Here is a 15,995-nt window from a genome sequence, read left to right on the forward strand (position 1 = left end):
TAATGTGGTTATGTAATGGGTTATTGTCAGGGGTGCACATATTTTTTTTGCCCAGGTTCTCAGAGGAGGACCTGGAGATGTGACTTGGTCCTCATTGAGCTTGAGAGCCGACCCGCCTGATGCGATAAAATTATGACAAGTTTTACTTAGAGCCAATTACCTTTAATTAATTATATTAACAATTAATGCTCGATTAACATCAACTGGCACAACAAAATTGCCATTACTTTGAAGTGAAATGTAAAGAAATAAACATAAAAGCACCAATTCAAAATAAAGGGCATTATGCAGCTCCAAGCCTTTGTAAAAGTGGGATGTACTCCTCATAAGAGCTCACTGAACGTGCATGTTTAGCTTTGTAAAATGCGAGCAAAAACACGTTTGTCAGTGCATGGCGCTGTTCTTCATTACCTTTATTCCGCCACTTGTCCATAGGGCGAGTGGGGTCCTGTCTGACATCGATAGTTTGCTTAATTGCCACATGCTCTCTTTTTTTCGTGCTTTTCAAAGTTTGAATGGCTGAAATTCTTTGACCCTACATAAAATGCGCTGCTCTTATCAGCGACATTGGGATTCTCACGGCACATTTTGTCCCGCATTTCCGTGCGAGCATCATTTGCTTCTAGCCATGGTACCTCCTGCAGCCACTTTTGAGCAAAAGTCCTTTTTTTCGGTAGCTCCGGTGACATCTCTGTCGTCTGTCTGTCTTTTGACGGGGGTGGGGGAACACGGAAATAATTAGTCAGTGGGGCCTGCCTTTTCGACATTTTGAGAAGTTATTTTCTCGTGTCCGCCGCGAATACAGTGGTCAGCCATCGGTACGCAAAAGCGTATGGAAGCCGTTGAGGGCCAGCGCATTTGTCTACGTCCAGTACGCATGCGCGCATGCGGACCACTTATGTGCACCCCTGGTTATTGTACAGAATCATTATAAGAACAGTTTGTACTGAAACAAAAAAATACCATTGTTTTAAAAAAAAAAATTTTTTTTAAAAAGCAGTTACTCACAATGTCACTCGTTACTTGAGTATTCTTTTCACTGGATACTTTTTTACTTGTACTTGAGTACATTTTTGAATGACTACTTTTACTTGGGTAATATTATTTTGACGTAACGCTACTCTTGAATAAAAATTAAGCTAATCTACCCACCTCTATCAATACGTAACATACTATGAAAGGCTTGGTTAGCTGAACTTACAGATCAATGGTCACTGTTTTTAATTGCATGATTAATTTAATATTAGCAATTTGGAATAATCACAGTAACAGGGCTTGCAGGTAACAGTATTGCAAAAATCTGATAATAGGCATATCAGGGATTCAGGAGCTACGGTGACAGACATATTTGCTCAATCTATTATTTTGGAGACTATATGATGTAAAATCAGTGTACCATGAGATTCACTGCTTTCTTCAATTATGCTAAAACTATACTTTTTTAGATATACTGTACTTGTTGCATGCATGTTGCGGGACACTCGTTCCACGAATGTTACTTCATACAGTGGTTGAATAAAGGTTGATTAAAACAAATGTTAATTGTCTCCCAAAATCAATCCTTACTGCAGTTGGCAGGTTCGTCAGATCCGTCCACACAGTCGTTATCACGGTCACACACCCAGACGCGAGGAATGCAGCGTTTGGTGATGGCACACTGGAACTGGGTGGGTGCACATGTGACCTCAGCTACAGAGAGAAATGAGCAAATGTTTTATTCCGGTGAGAAGTGATCCATCCAAGCGGGATGAAAGAGAAAAACACTCACGGCAGTCCTTCTCGTCCTCTCCCTCACCACAGTTGTCTTGGCCGTTACAACGGAAGATTCCTGGGATGCAGCGACTTGGGTGGGAGCATTTGAACTGGCTGGGCAGGCAAACATGAATATCTGCAGTGTAGTTACACAAATACACAATCGGAATATGAGACGAGCCATTGTGCAATTGAACGATATATATTGCAAAATAAGCAGTGTCATAATATGAGATGTACCGCAGTTAGCTTCATCTGAATTGTCCTGACAGTCATTGTCTCCATCGCATATGTAAGCTGGGTTGGTGCAGATGCCTGTGCCACACTGGAACTGGCCCGGCCTGCACTTGAACTCAGCTAAAAGTAATGGAGAACATTATTTCTCCAAAGCAAATTTCAACACTGATAATTTAAAAAAAAAAAAAAAAAAAAAAACTCCACTCACAACAGTCGGCAGGCTCGTCCGAGCGGTCGCCGCAATCATCCTCCGTATCGCATTTCCACCAGAAAGGAATACATTTATCGTTCTTGCAGACAAACTACAAGGTAAAAAGTGGAAATGAATAAAAATGCAAGTAGGAGTGAGGAATATGTTTTCGTAGTTAAAATCACCTGGCTGGCTGTGCAGTTGGACATGCATGTGCGGTGGTCATTGGCCAGGTAGAAGTTGGTTGGACATGCGCATTTATAGCCTCCTCCCGGAGAGAGGAGGCACAGATTACTGCAGCCACCATTGTCCGTCTGGCACGGGTGGTTGCTCACTGGAAAAAATATATAATATTGAACATCTTTTAAAGGCTTTTTTCCTGTTTTTTTTGTATCATTTAAAGGTGGTACAATATGCTGATTTGTAAAATTTACGAGGAATATCTTTTTAGTTTTCAGGGAAGCCTCATACCCTCTGGCTGACGATAAGGGTGGTAAATGTGTACATCCATGGGCCGATGCAAGGTGCTGATCAAGGTTGTCTTGTTGGTCCCCAGAGTCTTGTGAGCTCTGTTAATGGACTTGGTCTCCCAGTCAGTCCAGTAGATGTACTCCTCAAACAGTGTCATGGCAAAGATGTGTGGGATGTCTTGACTAAGAACTGAAAAAACAAACAAACACACAATTCACCACATTGGTCAGGCTTTTATCTGAGTAAAACATTCATTCCATCATCTTTGTAAAAACGATCATTGACGCAGCTCTTCGATTGCACTGGGAAATAATTTGAATATTTCTTTTGTTTTAGGTTTGACTGCTGCCTCTAACACATTTTTGGGTGTGGAATCCAAAACTGATCTCAGTTTTCAGTATTTTCTTCACAGTTTACCTACTTACTATCTTGTAACTACATACACTCAACGAGCCATATCCTTAAAACATGTAATAGTTTTAAATAAACATTGCATGTTTCTTTCATATTTCATTTTACAGTATGTCCATATATATATATTTTTTTAACCAAGCAAGAGCATACGGTATGTTAACTAATTCACTACCAAACATCATGTCACATGACATCCCCTTCTTTTAAGCACCACAGAATATTGTGTTCTATGGAGACATGAACACAGCACTTACAAACATCCATCTTTCATCATAAAAAAAAAGTTTTGTCTCTACTAGGGCTGTCAAAATTATCGCGTTAACAGGCGGTAATTAATTTTTTAAAATTAATCACATTAAAATATTTGACGCATTTAACGCACATGCCCCGCTCAAACAGATTAAAATGACAGCACAGTGTCATGTCCACTTGTTTCTTGTGTTTTTTGATGTTTTGTCGCCCTCTGCTGGTGCTTGGGTGCGACTGATTTTATGGGTTTCAGCACCATGAGCATTGTGTAATTATTGACATCAACAATGTCGAGCTACTAGTTTATTTTTTTTGATTGAAAATTTTACAAATTTTATTAAAACGAAAACATTAAGAGGGGTTTTAATATAAAATTTCTATAACTGGTACTAAGATTTATCTTTTAAGAACTGCAAGTCTTTCTATCCATGGATCGCTTTAACAGAATGTTAATAATGTTAATGCAATCTTGTTGATTTATTGTTATAATAAACAAATACAGTACTTATGTACAGTATATTGAATGTATATACCCGTTTACAGAAAAATATGGCATATTTTATAGATGGTTTGAATTGCGATTAATTACGAATAATTTTTAAGCTGTGATTAACTCGATTAAAAATTTTAATCATTTGACAGCCCTAGTTTCTACTCTTTTTCAGTCTTTAGTTATGAGCAGTTGAACATCATTAAGAACATTATTTATACTTCTTAGGTAGTGAATGAGCTAGGTAATATGTAGCATGATTGGATTTTTTTTTTTAAGAAAACATGGATACTACAGTTCAGCAATGAGATAAATTAGTAACAGCTGCCAGACCTAAAACAACAAAAATTGGGATCCCCAATGGTCTTAATTCCCGTTAATTGTGTTCGTAACGAAGATGTCAGAGTGCATGCTAAAGAATTCAAGGACTTAAGGATTTATTGAGAGTTAATTATCAACAATAAATAATTCAATACATCAGGCATATTAACATTGCAGCAGTACTGTAGCTAAGAGGCAGTTAATATTAAAAAGGAAGCTGAGTGGGTGCCCAGAATTGTGTTACGTAATGTTCAATATGTCTGATTAGGTTTTATGATCTTAATGTACTCCTTCTGCTCCCATACACTTGCTATAGCCTTGTGTTTGGTTTTGTCTTGACGCAAGTGGATTTTGCTCGTCAAATATGGTTTAATCCATAGCCATTACATTTATTGACATGTAGCACATGTTGTCATTAGCTAATCAAAAAATGTTGTAACCTGGTCTGGCGGTAGTTTTATAAAATTTGACAGCATGACTTTTGCCCCATCCCATAAATGCCCCACCATGTTTAAACATGCAAAGTAAATAACCTGTATGTCTGCTGGTGCCATCCAGACTGGCAAACTCGATGTAATCCTCCCGGGCATCTGCCCAGTATATGCGGTCATTGATAAAGTCCAGTGTCAGTCCATTAGGCCATGTGATCTTATCCTGTATGAGAACGCTTCTATTTGTGCCATCCATGCCAATTCTTCCAATGTGAGGGTTGTCACCCCAGTCAGACCAGTATAGGTACCTATACAAAAAAAGTAGGATTTCACGCATCGTAAATGTATATTGTGTTTTTGTAAGTCCATAAAACAGATGTCAGTTCTCACCCATAGCGCACATCCACAGCTACAGCTCGAGGTTCCCTCAACCCACTGTTGACCAGCACCGTCCGGTAAGCTCCATTAAGTTTGGACACCTCAATGGTGTCCCTGCCTTTGTCACACCAGTACAAGTTTCCACCTACCCAATCCACTGCCACACCATCAGGGTTGCTCAGAGAGGTCCGGTGCAATACCTGCAAGTCAAATGTTTACCCTATGTGCATCACCAAGGATGCAATGACATTTTGTAGTTGTTAACACACCTCCATGTTGCTGCCATTCATATGCATACGTCGGATCATGCTGCCCTGAGTGGTGACATCAGTCCAATAGATCATCTGTTCTGCATAGTGGAAGTCCAGTGCAACGGCATTATTCAGACCCTTAAACAAGAGCATGGTTGAGTTCACAGAGAGCATACAGAGAAATCAATGACAATCTCCAATTTTGGTTCTGTACCTGTTTAATAAGAGTGTAGTTGGAACCGTCCAGGTTGAGTTTTCTCAGGTAGTATCGGTTCGCAAAGATCAAGTAGGCCTCCTCCTCTGCCCACAAAAAAAGAGGAACATTTTAAGCGTTTATGAGCAATAAAATGCATCCATTTTCCAATTCAGTGACATACCTGATGTGGATTTACAAATGGTGGGATCATTGGGGCTGAGTTCAAAGCCGTCCACGCAGAGGCAATGGAAGCTGCCGTGTGTGTTGATACAGCGCTGAGTACAAGGGTAGGTGGTGGTGCACTCGTCCACATCCACACACGTCTTCCCGTCGCGCTTTAGCTGGAAACCAGGGTGGCATCTGCACTAAAAGTGCCAAGCGCACAAGAGACCAACTTCAGAAGCCTCACATATATATTCACATATATCTGTTCATTTGTTTCCAATACATGAAAGGTTAGGGTACTCTTTTAAATTGCTAATCCATATGATCGGTATCATGATCTCCAGATCTTCCTCAAAGATGATTGGATTCGGCAGAACAAAACCCTAATCAGCTCATCCATGCTCGAAATTATTGTATTAGACAAAATCCTACAGTAATAACAAAATTACATTAAATCTAAATAATGTAATTGTGAATCATGATTATTCAAAGTTGAGATAACATAACTTGCTTCATTGCACATCAATATCTACATTATGATATTACACACAGTCAGTCACTTGGTTGCCAAGTAGAAAAGATAGTACATCATAGTTCATATTACTAGTCTCCTATAGGCATGTGTCGGTTAACGGTTTCAAGGTAAACCGTGGTATGAAAGCGTCAAAGTTTCAAAATCGCAGGAATTTTCTGTCATACCCTACGGTATTAGCTCATTTTTATGTTCCTAAAAAGAAATCCTTCGCTTGCAGCTGCGCGGCTCAACCCTCCCGCACCAATTGTTGCTTAGTGTCAGTGAGTCAGATGTGCTACACGATGGCTGAAGGAGGTGAAACTCCTAAACTTTTTTCCTCTATCGAAGAAAACGAAATCGCTGGTATTGGATAAGTTCAGCTACAGAAAAGATTACTGACGGCCGCGGCTAAGAGGAGGAGGGCCAACCTACATGTAAAACATGTTTGGGGAGGGTAGCCTCCAATAGGATTTCTCAGTTATAGAAAGTTAGAGGTTAGTAAACTGCATGAATGTTTCCCACCAGCTACGAGAGTTAACTCCAGCGTGTTTTCTGTGTGTAGCGATGGTAAAATGTGGGGGGTTTTTTTGTTTTAATTTTTTTTTTAAAACCCAGATATCTCAAAGTAACACATTTTAGATCTGTAATTGAAATACCGTGATAATTTGGCTTAAGGTTATCATACCGTCAGAATCTCATACCGGCACATGCCGAGTCTCCTACATGTATAAACACTGAATTTAGATGAGCACACAAGTTGGGCTGTAAGTCGGGCGAAAATGTGCAAGCGTACTCTCAATGATTTTTGAAAGCAGCTCTGAGCACAGCCTCGTGATTACAAACATTAAAGTTCATGTGTAGTTCAAAATGTTCTTTACACTCCTCCTTCTTTCAGCAAGGAGAGCCAAAACAAGTGATGGTCTTACACAAGCACATGCCTCAAGTCAGTTCCCAAGCTTTGTTTCCTACTTACTGCCAAAAAGAGTGAAACCCTTCTCAAAACATCTTTCCAGATTGAAATGAATTGAAATATCACTTATCTACATTAAGTTAAGATGAGAATCAGCAGAACCACAACTCCTCTAAGAATATGTGAGTTGGAGCGCTTGGATTTTTTTTTTTATGGCTGCAGGATAAAAAAAAATAAAAAAAAACAAGGGCGAGGGGCACTGAGATGTCCTACCTTGTAGCCAATCTTCAAGTCATCACAGAGTTGAGAGCATCCACTCAGTTTACTGTGGAGACACTCGTTAATGAAACAGTTGAGTTCATCTGAACCGTCGCCGCAGTCATCGTTCCGGTCGCACAACAGAGTCTCGTTCAAACATTTTCCGTTGCGGCACGTGAACGCCGATTCGTTGCATATCCTCTCTGAAATCACACGCAAACGCCATGTTAAGATGTTATGTGGATGTGCACCTTAAAAGCTCAACAAAACAACTCAACAAGTTAATATTTTGCAACAAGATATTGTAACTTTTTAAAATTTATATCTACAGCAGAGGTTGCTCTAGACTTTTTCGTTGTCTGTCATTTTGACTGACAGGGTCATAAAAATCCGGTCATAATCTATTTTTACCCGTCACTTAAATTTTTAAAATGATGATAATGACATTGTGGTGACCCTTTGTTTGGCATAATTCACCTTCCACGTTAGCGGCTACGACACAGTCACGTGACAGAGACACTTAGGAGCCGCGCGCGTTCCGGCTTGAATAGAGAGTTCACAGAGCGCAGCAGAGCTACAGCGGCTGGACACAGCAATTCGAGCTAACAAGACTCTTAACATTGCATACCGCTTCAACATATTCAATAGTATTTAGTTTTCATTCATTTTAAATTAATATTCTGTCCGAACAAGCTTAACAGAGAATCCACACCGTGCCATCACACATCAAGCAGATGAATATGTAACTTTTTCTCCACAGTGACAAAAACAGCTGACTGTGGCCCCAGTAGGTAGGCTACATATGGAACAATGAAATTAACAGTTCACCTGCTGTGGCCTGAACGGAGTCTTACACCTTCCTCCTGGTGCGCATGGACTTGAATTGCGTGCCCGCTTGTGCAGTCCCCGTTTTTTCACCTCTTTTATCAACACCATTGTCGTTTTGGGGCTTTTTGAAGAAACTTCGGACACTCAGTTGCCTTGACATTTTTCAGAGTAAGGCCAATGACGTCATGCATCAAGAGAGACAATAGCTAATTAATATGCTCACTCGCCACCCTGTGGTCTGGGGTGTGAATTGCAACCTGTCAAAATGACAGGTGGACTTCAGTTTTTTCCGTCACCGTTTTAAAAAAATCGGTCAACGACGGAAAATATTCAGTTAACGCGACCCCTGATCTACAGTGGTGCTTCTACTTACGAACGTTTCTACAAATGGAATTTTTAGGTTACGACACACCTCAATGGGAAAATATTGCCTCTTGTTCCGAAAGAAATTTCAGGATACGAGCGGCATAAATACAGTAAAGTACTGTAAGAAAAAAATAAAAGTACTGTGCTTCCCACTTTTACATGTCGCGTCACAAGATCCTACTGCCCTATTGGTCATAATCTTACCCATCATGCTTCAGCAACGCGATTCTGCCCTCCTATTGGCCTATTGTTGATGATGTTTTAATTCGGGTGTCGCAGTATGATGACATGAATAGGCGCAACGGTGTTGATATAGCAGGCTTGACGTCTTCGCCAAAAGAGCACGGGTCTCCTCACGGTTTTGTCTAATGAATAATTTTTTTTTCAACCCACACACCGTTCACTACATGAGTAACACGTTAGAGCAAGGGTCTCCTCGCGTTTTAGTGTCACGAAGAGTGAGATAGGCGAAAGGCACCATCATGAAAGAGAAGGAAGCCATCAAATGAGTAAAACCTTCGAAGAGCATGACTATCCTTTCATGCAAGATGAGTCAGTTTTTTGATGAGATGGAGAGACTTCTCCTCTGGATTAAAGAAAAAAGAAATTGCTGGAGACACAATCACCGAGACGGTAGTCTGCCACAAAGCCAACACCATTTTCGAGCTCGTGAAAAAAAAAGAGGACATTGCCTCACTCTAAAGGGAAGATACACTTGTTTTCTTTTTTTCCTTTGCATTATGTTGTATTATCTACTTCAATACAGCTATTAACGATTAGGTTAGGTATATGGAATGATTCAAATGTGTTTGGCTGTTGTTTTATTCCGGTTTTACCCCAACTACAAAATCTAATGCGGTTTCAGTAGCGCTTGGAACGGATTAGGGCATATACATGGAAAAAGTGTTTCTCGGGAATTTTCAGGTTATAAAACCACTTTACCAATTAATTTTGTAAGTAGAGGTATCTCTGTATTGTGGCATTCCAACCTGAATCAGTGCACCGCGGGTTCTTGGGAGCTTCATCCGAATGATCTTGACAGTCAAATTCTCCATCACACTCCCATTTCTTCTGATTAAGGCAGCGGCCATTGGCGCAGCGGAACTCATCAGGACCGCATGTTGGGTATTCTGCCAAAGATAAAAAAGTAACTTCTTGACTTCCAACCTTTAGGAGGTGATGTTTTCTGTCAGTTTCCCACACTGGACACACTCACCACACTCAGGAGACTCGTCTGAACCGTCAGCACAGTCAATGTCATGATCGCACACAAAGTGCTTGGGAATACACTGTCGGCTCTGGCACATGAACTCATTTTCGTCACACGTGTTGTTGGTATACACTGAAGGTGGGGAAAAAAATACATTTTGAAGGGAATTCACAGTATCGGATCAAGACAAACATAAAGTGGCTATTTTGCTTTATAGAGCACTCATTTAACCTATTGGCTGCATTTGACAGTGTAGTAGATGTCCATTCTGACTACAAGAGGCTGACAGGCATCCCTCCCAGTCAAAATGGGCTGGATAACTAGCACCATCAATGGCTCTGAAAGATGGGCATTGACAGCTAGTCCTCCCATTTTAATGTAATTTGACATCTGTCCTTTTCATCGGCAGTCAATGAGGTGAATACACTATATAAACACATCAACCTTAGAGTGTTGTCGGGGCATAACTAGAATATATTTCTGTTTTTTGATTAAAATTTTATTGTTAAGTCATAGTCGCAGTCTAGACATGTACCAGTTACCGGTTTCGAGGTATAGACCCCAATCATGTGACGTCACAACTCCGCCCCCCTGACTGGTGCCGCCATACTGTCCGTCAGCTCATCGTGTTTACATATTACCGTTACGTACATTCCTCCTCCTATTACTGCGTGTTTTTCTGCTTGTCTAAGGAATCACCGCCTAGTAAACGAACCCAAAAACCTTCCTGACAATCGTTCACATTGATTAATCAAAATGGTGAAGGCATGTCCATAATTTGCAAGTGAATCCAACTTTAGAAACTACGATCATTGACAATACGGACACACAATGATGGACAATATGGTGGCACAATACAGCGATCACGTGATTGTGTGACGTTGGTGATTGGGGTCTATACCGTGGTTTGAAAACGTCAAGGTTTTAAAACCGCAAGAATTTCTGCGGTTTCTGTGGTATTAGCTATTTCTTATGTCACAAAATTGCATAGAGAAATCCCTCGCCTGCAGCTGCAAGGCTCAACCCTCCCCAACCGGTTGTTGCTCAGCGTCAGTGAGTCAGCTGTGCTACACAATGGCTGGAGGAGGTGAAACTCCTGAGCTTTTTCCCTCATCAAAGAAAACAATCACTGGTAAGGGAATACTTCGGCTACACAAAAGTTACAGATGACCAAGGCTTAGAGGAGGAGGGCCAAACTGAGGGTAGCTGCCGAGGAGGCAATACCTCCAATATGAGTTCACATTTATACAAAATTAAAGGTTAGTAAACACTGTCATGAACGTTTCCCACCAGCTACAAGAGTTAACTCCAGCGTGTTTAGTGTGTCTAGCGATGTAAAACATGTTTTTTTTCTGTCTGGAAATGTCTGTGTTGAGAAACAGCGTGTGTGTAAATATGATACGAGTCATACACACGTACTTTGTATGGTAAATAAATCAATTATTTTTGTACTGATGGTAGTAATGTTGAGCTGTCACTGTGGGTTTAGGCTCACCTAAAGAACTGTATTTATTCAAATTTTATTAAGAATATTTTTGTTTATTTTTGTATTTTATTTTTTAAATTTAACTTAACATTATTGTTTTTAAACCCAGATATCTCAAAGTTACACATTTTACAGCTGTAATTGCAATACAGTGATTCTGTGAAACCATGATATATTGGCTTAAGGTTATTATACTGTCAGAATCTCATCCCGGCACATTCCTATCGCAGTCATATAAGAAATTACCCAAAAATAATACTAAAAACACAATAACTATGTACCCAAAATGTGATGTCCACATATGTGGATGCCATGTCTTTAGTCAATAGTAAGGATTGTTGCACAACTCACAGCATCCGGCCTTGACGCTCTCGTCAGCTCCATCTGGACAATCCTTGTCTCCGTCACACTTCCAAAGCTGGGGCACACACATATGAGAGCCGGGACACTGGAAGGCCTCGGGACTGCAGGTTTTGGATTCTGGGATGAAGAGAAATATAAATGATGCTGTTTAATGACTAGAGCTCGCAAAAGTACAGGAATTTTACTCAAACGTTTTGATTTTGCAAACTTCAATTAAACAAATTTATAAAGTTAATGGTTGGTTATTAATGAGAAACTTAGTAGTTGGTCAAAAAAATGTTTAGCATAAAATCAGTTGTGAAATTTTCAAAAATTTTGCGGAAATGTCCCATCTACAATATATAATAAATCAGAGATATGGTGTTTGCAATGGCTTACTGCACTTCTCATCCTCGTCCGTTCCATCACCACAGTCATCAGATCCGTCGCAAACCCAATTGCTGGAAATGCAGCGGTGGTTTCCACATTCAAACTGTGTCGATGTACAAAATTTGTCTGTAGAGGAAAACAAAGTTTCTCTTACAGAATGTGATGCAAAATGATAAAAAAAGAAGACTGGCTTTTATCATTGTTAGAATGAGTTAGGTCTGACTAATATTTTGTCCCTATGTTAAAATACTGCGACAAACTATTTGTACTACCTTTCCAAGAGCAGAATTTTCATACCTAAAGTATATACTAATTGGACTTTGAATGACCGGTTATGGTAATGTTAGACTGACCACAGTGCGTCTCATCGGCTCCATTCTCGCAGTCATTTTCCTTATCACAAGTCCAGCTCATCGGGATGCAGCGCCCACTGGGGCAAGCAAAGAAGTTGCCTGGACATTTAAGCTTGCGTTTATCTGCAAAAGCAGACCAAGAAATTAGAAATTGGCAATAATGCACTTGAAGAAAAAAGAGAGGCTCAAAAAGAAGGAAGTAAAGTTCTGCACCCGGGCAGTTCCTCTCGTCAGAGAAGTCCCCACAGTCGTTATTGCCGTCACACACCCACGATGAAAGATAACAAAGAGTGGTTTTCTCGCAGCTCTGGAAGGAGGCTCCTTTCACCCCCAAGCGGAAGAAACGGGAGCAGTCGGTGGGTTCTGAGAATCAACAAAAGACATTTGGGCGAGTGTGAACAAAACTTTCTTCAATCTCTTACGTCTCACAAAGTGGTCTTACGGCAGTTCATTTCATCGCCAGCATCCTCGCAGTTGACCACCTGGTCGCAGCGGCTAAAGTTGGAGATACAGCTGCCATCTTTGCACTGGAACTCCCCTACTTTGCACAGGGTCACTACGAGTACACAGTTGAAATCATAGAGGTCAGCAGAATGTCAATGCAAATTGAACTTCCTTTCACTTAAACTGGTTCCAATACAAATTACACGATCACGCAATAATAACCGCTGTACAATGACATGCAGTGATGGAACAGATGCTAATGACTTACTGTTGCAGGGCATTTCGTCCGAGTTGTCGCCGCAATCGTCTTTGCCGTCACACCAGAACTGGTGACCGATGCAGCAACCATTCATGCAACGTCTGTAGCCTTTCTTGCAAATTCGATTGGCTGCAAAGAAAGCAATTAAATAGGGGGAAAACTGCTATTAACAGTTGAATTGTTGATGTAGATTGAAACCATGCCAACCTTGTACTAAGCAAAGATTTTAACTAATAAGGGTTTTTTTTTCTCTGCACTAAGCTTATTCTTGACATTTCGTCATCAAGTATTTAATCTAAATTAGTGCTGCAAAGATTAATCGATTAGCTCTAGCATTCGATTGGAAAAAAAGATTCGAATTAAATTTTGCTGCTCGAGTATTCATTTAAGTGGCGTTTTAATGGTTTGTATTGAACGTGTTTGCATTTAGTTTTATTAATTTGGGTGGATACATTGCCTTCTAGTCTGCTTCATTCCACATGGCTGAATCCAGGTGCTCCCTGTTAAGATCAACATAAACTAAGTTTTTGTTTGAGCTAATGTTTTATTTTAATAGTTTAGGTATATTTAGCCTATTTTTGTGGGAATATGTGTCTAAACCATTTGTTAAGAACATAAAAAAGTTAACATTTTATAGCATTTAAACTAGCTGACTTTTGCTATGTAAGTTAGCCAATTGTTCTTTTTTTGTACATAGATCCTCAATTATTTATTTTTTACACCGTTTGAGGCTCAGCTCAGGTAATTTAATTTTTAATATTCCTTATCCGATTATTCGAACTATTGGTTCATCGATTAATCGACTACTAAAATAATCAATTGCTGCAGCCCTAATCTAAATAAAGATACACTAGTTAGACTATTATTTATTATGACTGTTTGCTTAGTGGTTTGGGCACTTCGTTCACTTTCTGTCAAAATAGTTAGCGTCAAAACAGTTTGACAACCATTAAATAATAAAACGAAATCAAGTTCAATTTGTTCATTTTCAAACATAGAGATGATTTTCTTTTTGCAAAAAGAAACCTGTGTTAGATCCGAAAATACCTCTGAGCCAGCTCACAAAACCACCTCACCCAACCATTAAATAATGAATTAAAACAGAATCAAGGTAAATTTGTTTGTTTTTAAAAGTCAAACATTGAGATGATTTTCTTTGTGCAAAAAGAAACTTGCGTTAGATCCGAAAATACCTCTGAGCCAGCTCATAAACCACCTCTGCCTCAGAAAGTTACGTAGACATTTTTGGAACTTTATTTGAACATTTTGCTAATATAAGAGGTTATAGTGACATGAATTGCATAAATCCTCACCACAGTAGGACTGCTTTTCATCAGACTTGTCCTTGCAGTGGGCCATGCCGTCACAGGTCAGGCTGTAGCTGATGCAATCTCCGTTTCCACATTCAAAGTCATCCACACTCCTGCATGAAGTGTTCAGTGCTGGTGAAAGAGACAAAAATCATGGAGTTGTATTATTTTAACTGATTTGTGTTCGCAAGTTGAAGTAATTGACTTTCTTCACTCCTTACAAGAGCAGGTGTTGTCTTCCAGAAGTTGTCTGTCTCCACGGCAACTGCAGTTGACCCTCCCGTCAGAAGTGGGCAGACACAGATCTTGGCAGCCTCCGTTATTTGTGCGGCAAGGAGAAAACTCACCTGACAGATGCAGAACCCAGAAGGGTGGAGTTATGTTAGGGTGTGAATTCTATCATCTCTGCAATAAGTGACTCAACAGAACAAGAGCCGTTTAAAAGAAAGTAACCAAGCGAAGCGAATAATGGAAAATCAACAGCAGTGAACGCAACTCACAGCTGTTGGTGTCATTGGCCACTGCGACGATTCCCATTGGCTGCTGAGGGATGTCAGCTCGTAGCACTTTCATGTCTCCTCCTGTGTATTTGTCAGCTCGAAGGACCGCCCTCCTCACCCAGTCTGTCCAAAAGATGTAGTCGCCGTACACGGCCAAGCCAAACGGATGGACGGGCTCGTTTTTCAGCAAAACCTAATTGGACCACAGTGGAGGGCTCATTCCAGATACAGCTTGGCTTTGAGATAAAGAATTCAATTTACTCTGCGACCACTCTTGTAACTCAAAAGAGTAATACTTTTTGAACACCAAATTAATTTTTATAAAGAAAATAATTACAGTACATCCGAAACAAATGATTATAACAATATATTTGAGTGAAAAAGCATGTTATTTTGCCTCATTCAAATCTTAATATCTGAACATTTAAATATGTAAACTAAAGTGCAATCACATTCGTAAATGAAATGCTTCTGGTTTTTGAAATGTAAATAAACCAACCTATTGTGATAAAACAACAAAATTGCAATAACGGCATTAACCATCAAAGTCGAACTAACTGTAGTCTTGAAATAAATCTGAATAAGGAAAAAAAATTGCAATAAAATAATGCGAACTAGTTAAACTTGAGAGTAGCTGAGATCTGTAATGACAGAACATCGCTTCAATGATATCTGGCGCCATCTAGCGTCATGAATGGGGCGAGTAGCTGAGATCTGTCATGACAGAACATCGCTTCAATGATATCTGGCACCATCTAGCGTCGTGAATGGGTATAATGTCTAGACCGTGAATATAACACGACCCTCTCTTTTTCAGTATTATTTCAATGCAAAAAACACCGTCTTATATTCGGGTCAATACGGTATGAATATGGCGAAGAATGGTTGCAAAACCCAATGTATGCGTATATTATACTTTTTTTTTTAAACATGAAAATGTAGTTGTAGCGCTAATAAGCCTACGGTATATGAAAGGCTGCTGACTGCTATCACTTCCCCAAAAATGCATCCTTACATATCGGCTGCTCCCGTCGTATTCACAGCGTTCTATCTTATCCAGCGTGGCGTCCGAGAAGTAGAGCTTCTCTGCTTTATGGTCGATTGCGAGGCCATTGGGAGTTTTGATATCACTGCCGATGATCGCCAGCACGTTAGCCCCATTCAGGGAGGCCCTCATGATACTGGGAGTCTGCTCGTTCCAGTTTGTCCAGAACATGAGGCTGCGGGAAGATACAAGAAAACAAACACAGGACTGATAATCTAATCTGCAGCAAGCTCTG

At 40.1% G+C, this 15,995-nt stretch overlaps 1 protein-coding gene across 2 annotated transcripts in view; it reads right to left on the minus strand.

Moving 5' to 3' along the window:
- Window positions 1-15,995, minus strand: part of lrp1ab (low density lipoprotein receptor-related protein 1Ab) — a 141,215-nt gene that overhangs the window by 18,053 nt on the left and 107,167 nt on the right. For both annotated transcript variants that reach the window (XM_057829834.1, XM_057829833.1), the window contains exons 43-66: window positions 15,731-15,935; window positions 14,716-14,908; window positions 14,437-14,562; window positions 14,219-14,347; window positions 12,915-13,034; window positions 12,645-12,758; window positions 12,416-12,565; window positions 12,203-12,325; window positions 11,859-11,975; window positions 11,469-11,597; window positions 9,638-9,763; window positions 9,411-9,551; window positions 7,243-7,430; window positions 5,562-5,745; window positions 5,399-5,484; window positions 5,203-5,322; window positions 4,946-5,133; window positions 4,658-4,863; window positions 2,651-2,839; window positions 2,365-2,513; window positions 2,198-2,291; window positions 1,993-2,109; window positions 1,769-1,888; window positions 1,567-1,689 (exon numbers count right to left, since the gene is read on the minus strand). In XM_057829834.1, the coding sequence (XP_057685817.1) occupies window positions 1,567-1,689; window positions 1,769-1,888; window positions 1,993-2,109; window positions 2,198-2,291; window positions 2,365-2,513; window positions 2,651-2,839; window positions 4,658-4,863; window positions 4,946-5,133; window positions 5,203-5,322; window positions 5,399-5,484; window positions 5,562-5,745; window positions 7,243-7,430; window positions 9,411-9,551; window positions 9,638-9,763; window positions 11,469-11,597; window positions 11,859-11,975; window positions 12,203-12,325; window positions 12,416-12,565; window positions 12,645-12,758; window positions 12,915-13,034; window positions 14,219-14,347; window positions 14,437-14,562; window positions 14,716-14,908; window positions 15,731-15,935 (3,437 nt within the window). The remainder of the gene's footprint in view (window positions 1-1,566; window positions 1,690-1,768; window positions 1,889-1,992; window positions 2,110-2,197; window positions 2,292-2,364; window positions 2,514-2,650; window positions 2,840-4,657; window positions 4,864-4,945; window positions 5,134-5,202; window positions 5,323-5,398; window positions 5,485-5,561; window positions 5,746-7,242; window positions 7,431-9,410; window positions 9,552-9,637; window positions 9,764-11,468; window positions 11,598-11,858; window positions 11,976-12,202; window positions 12,326-12,415; window positions 12,566-12,644; window positions 12,759-12,914; window positions 13,035-14,218; window positions 14,348-14,436; window positions 14,563-14,715; window positions 14,909-15,730; window positions 15,936-15,995) is intronic.

Source organism: Corythoichthys intestinalis, chromosome 2 (assembly GCF_030265065.1).
Source record: "Corythoichthys intestinalis isolate RoL2023-P3 chromosome 2, ASM3026506v1, whole genome shotgun sequence".
Taxonomy (NCBI): domain Eukaryota; kingdom Metazoa; phylum Chordata; class Actinopteri; order Syngnathiformes; family Syngnathidae; genus Corythoichthys; species Corythoichthys intestinalis.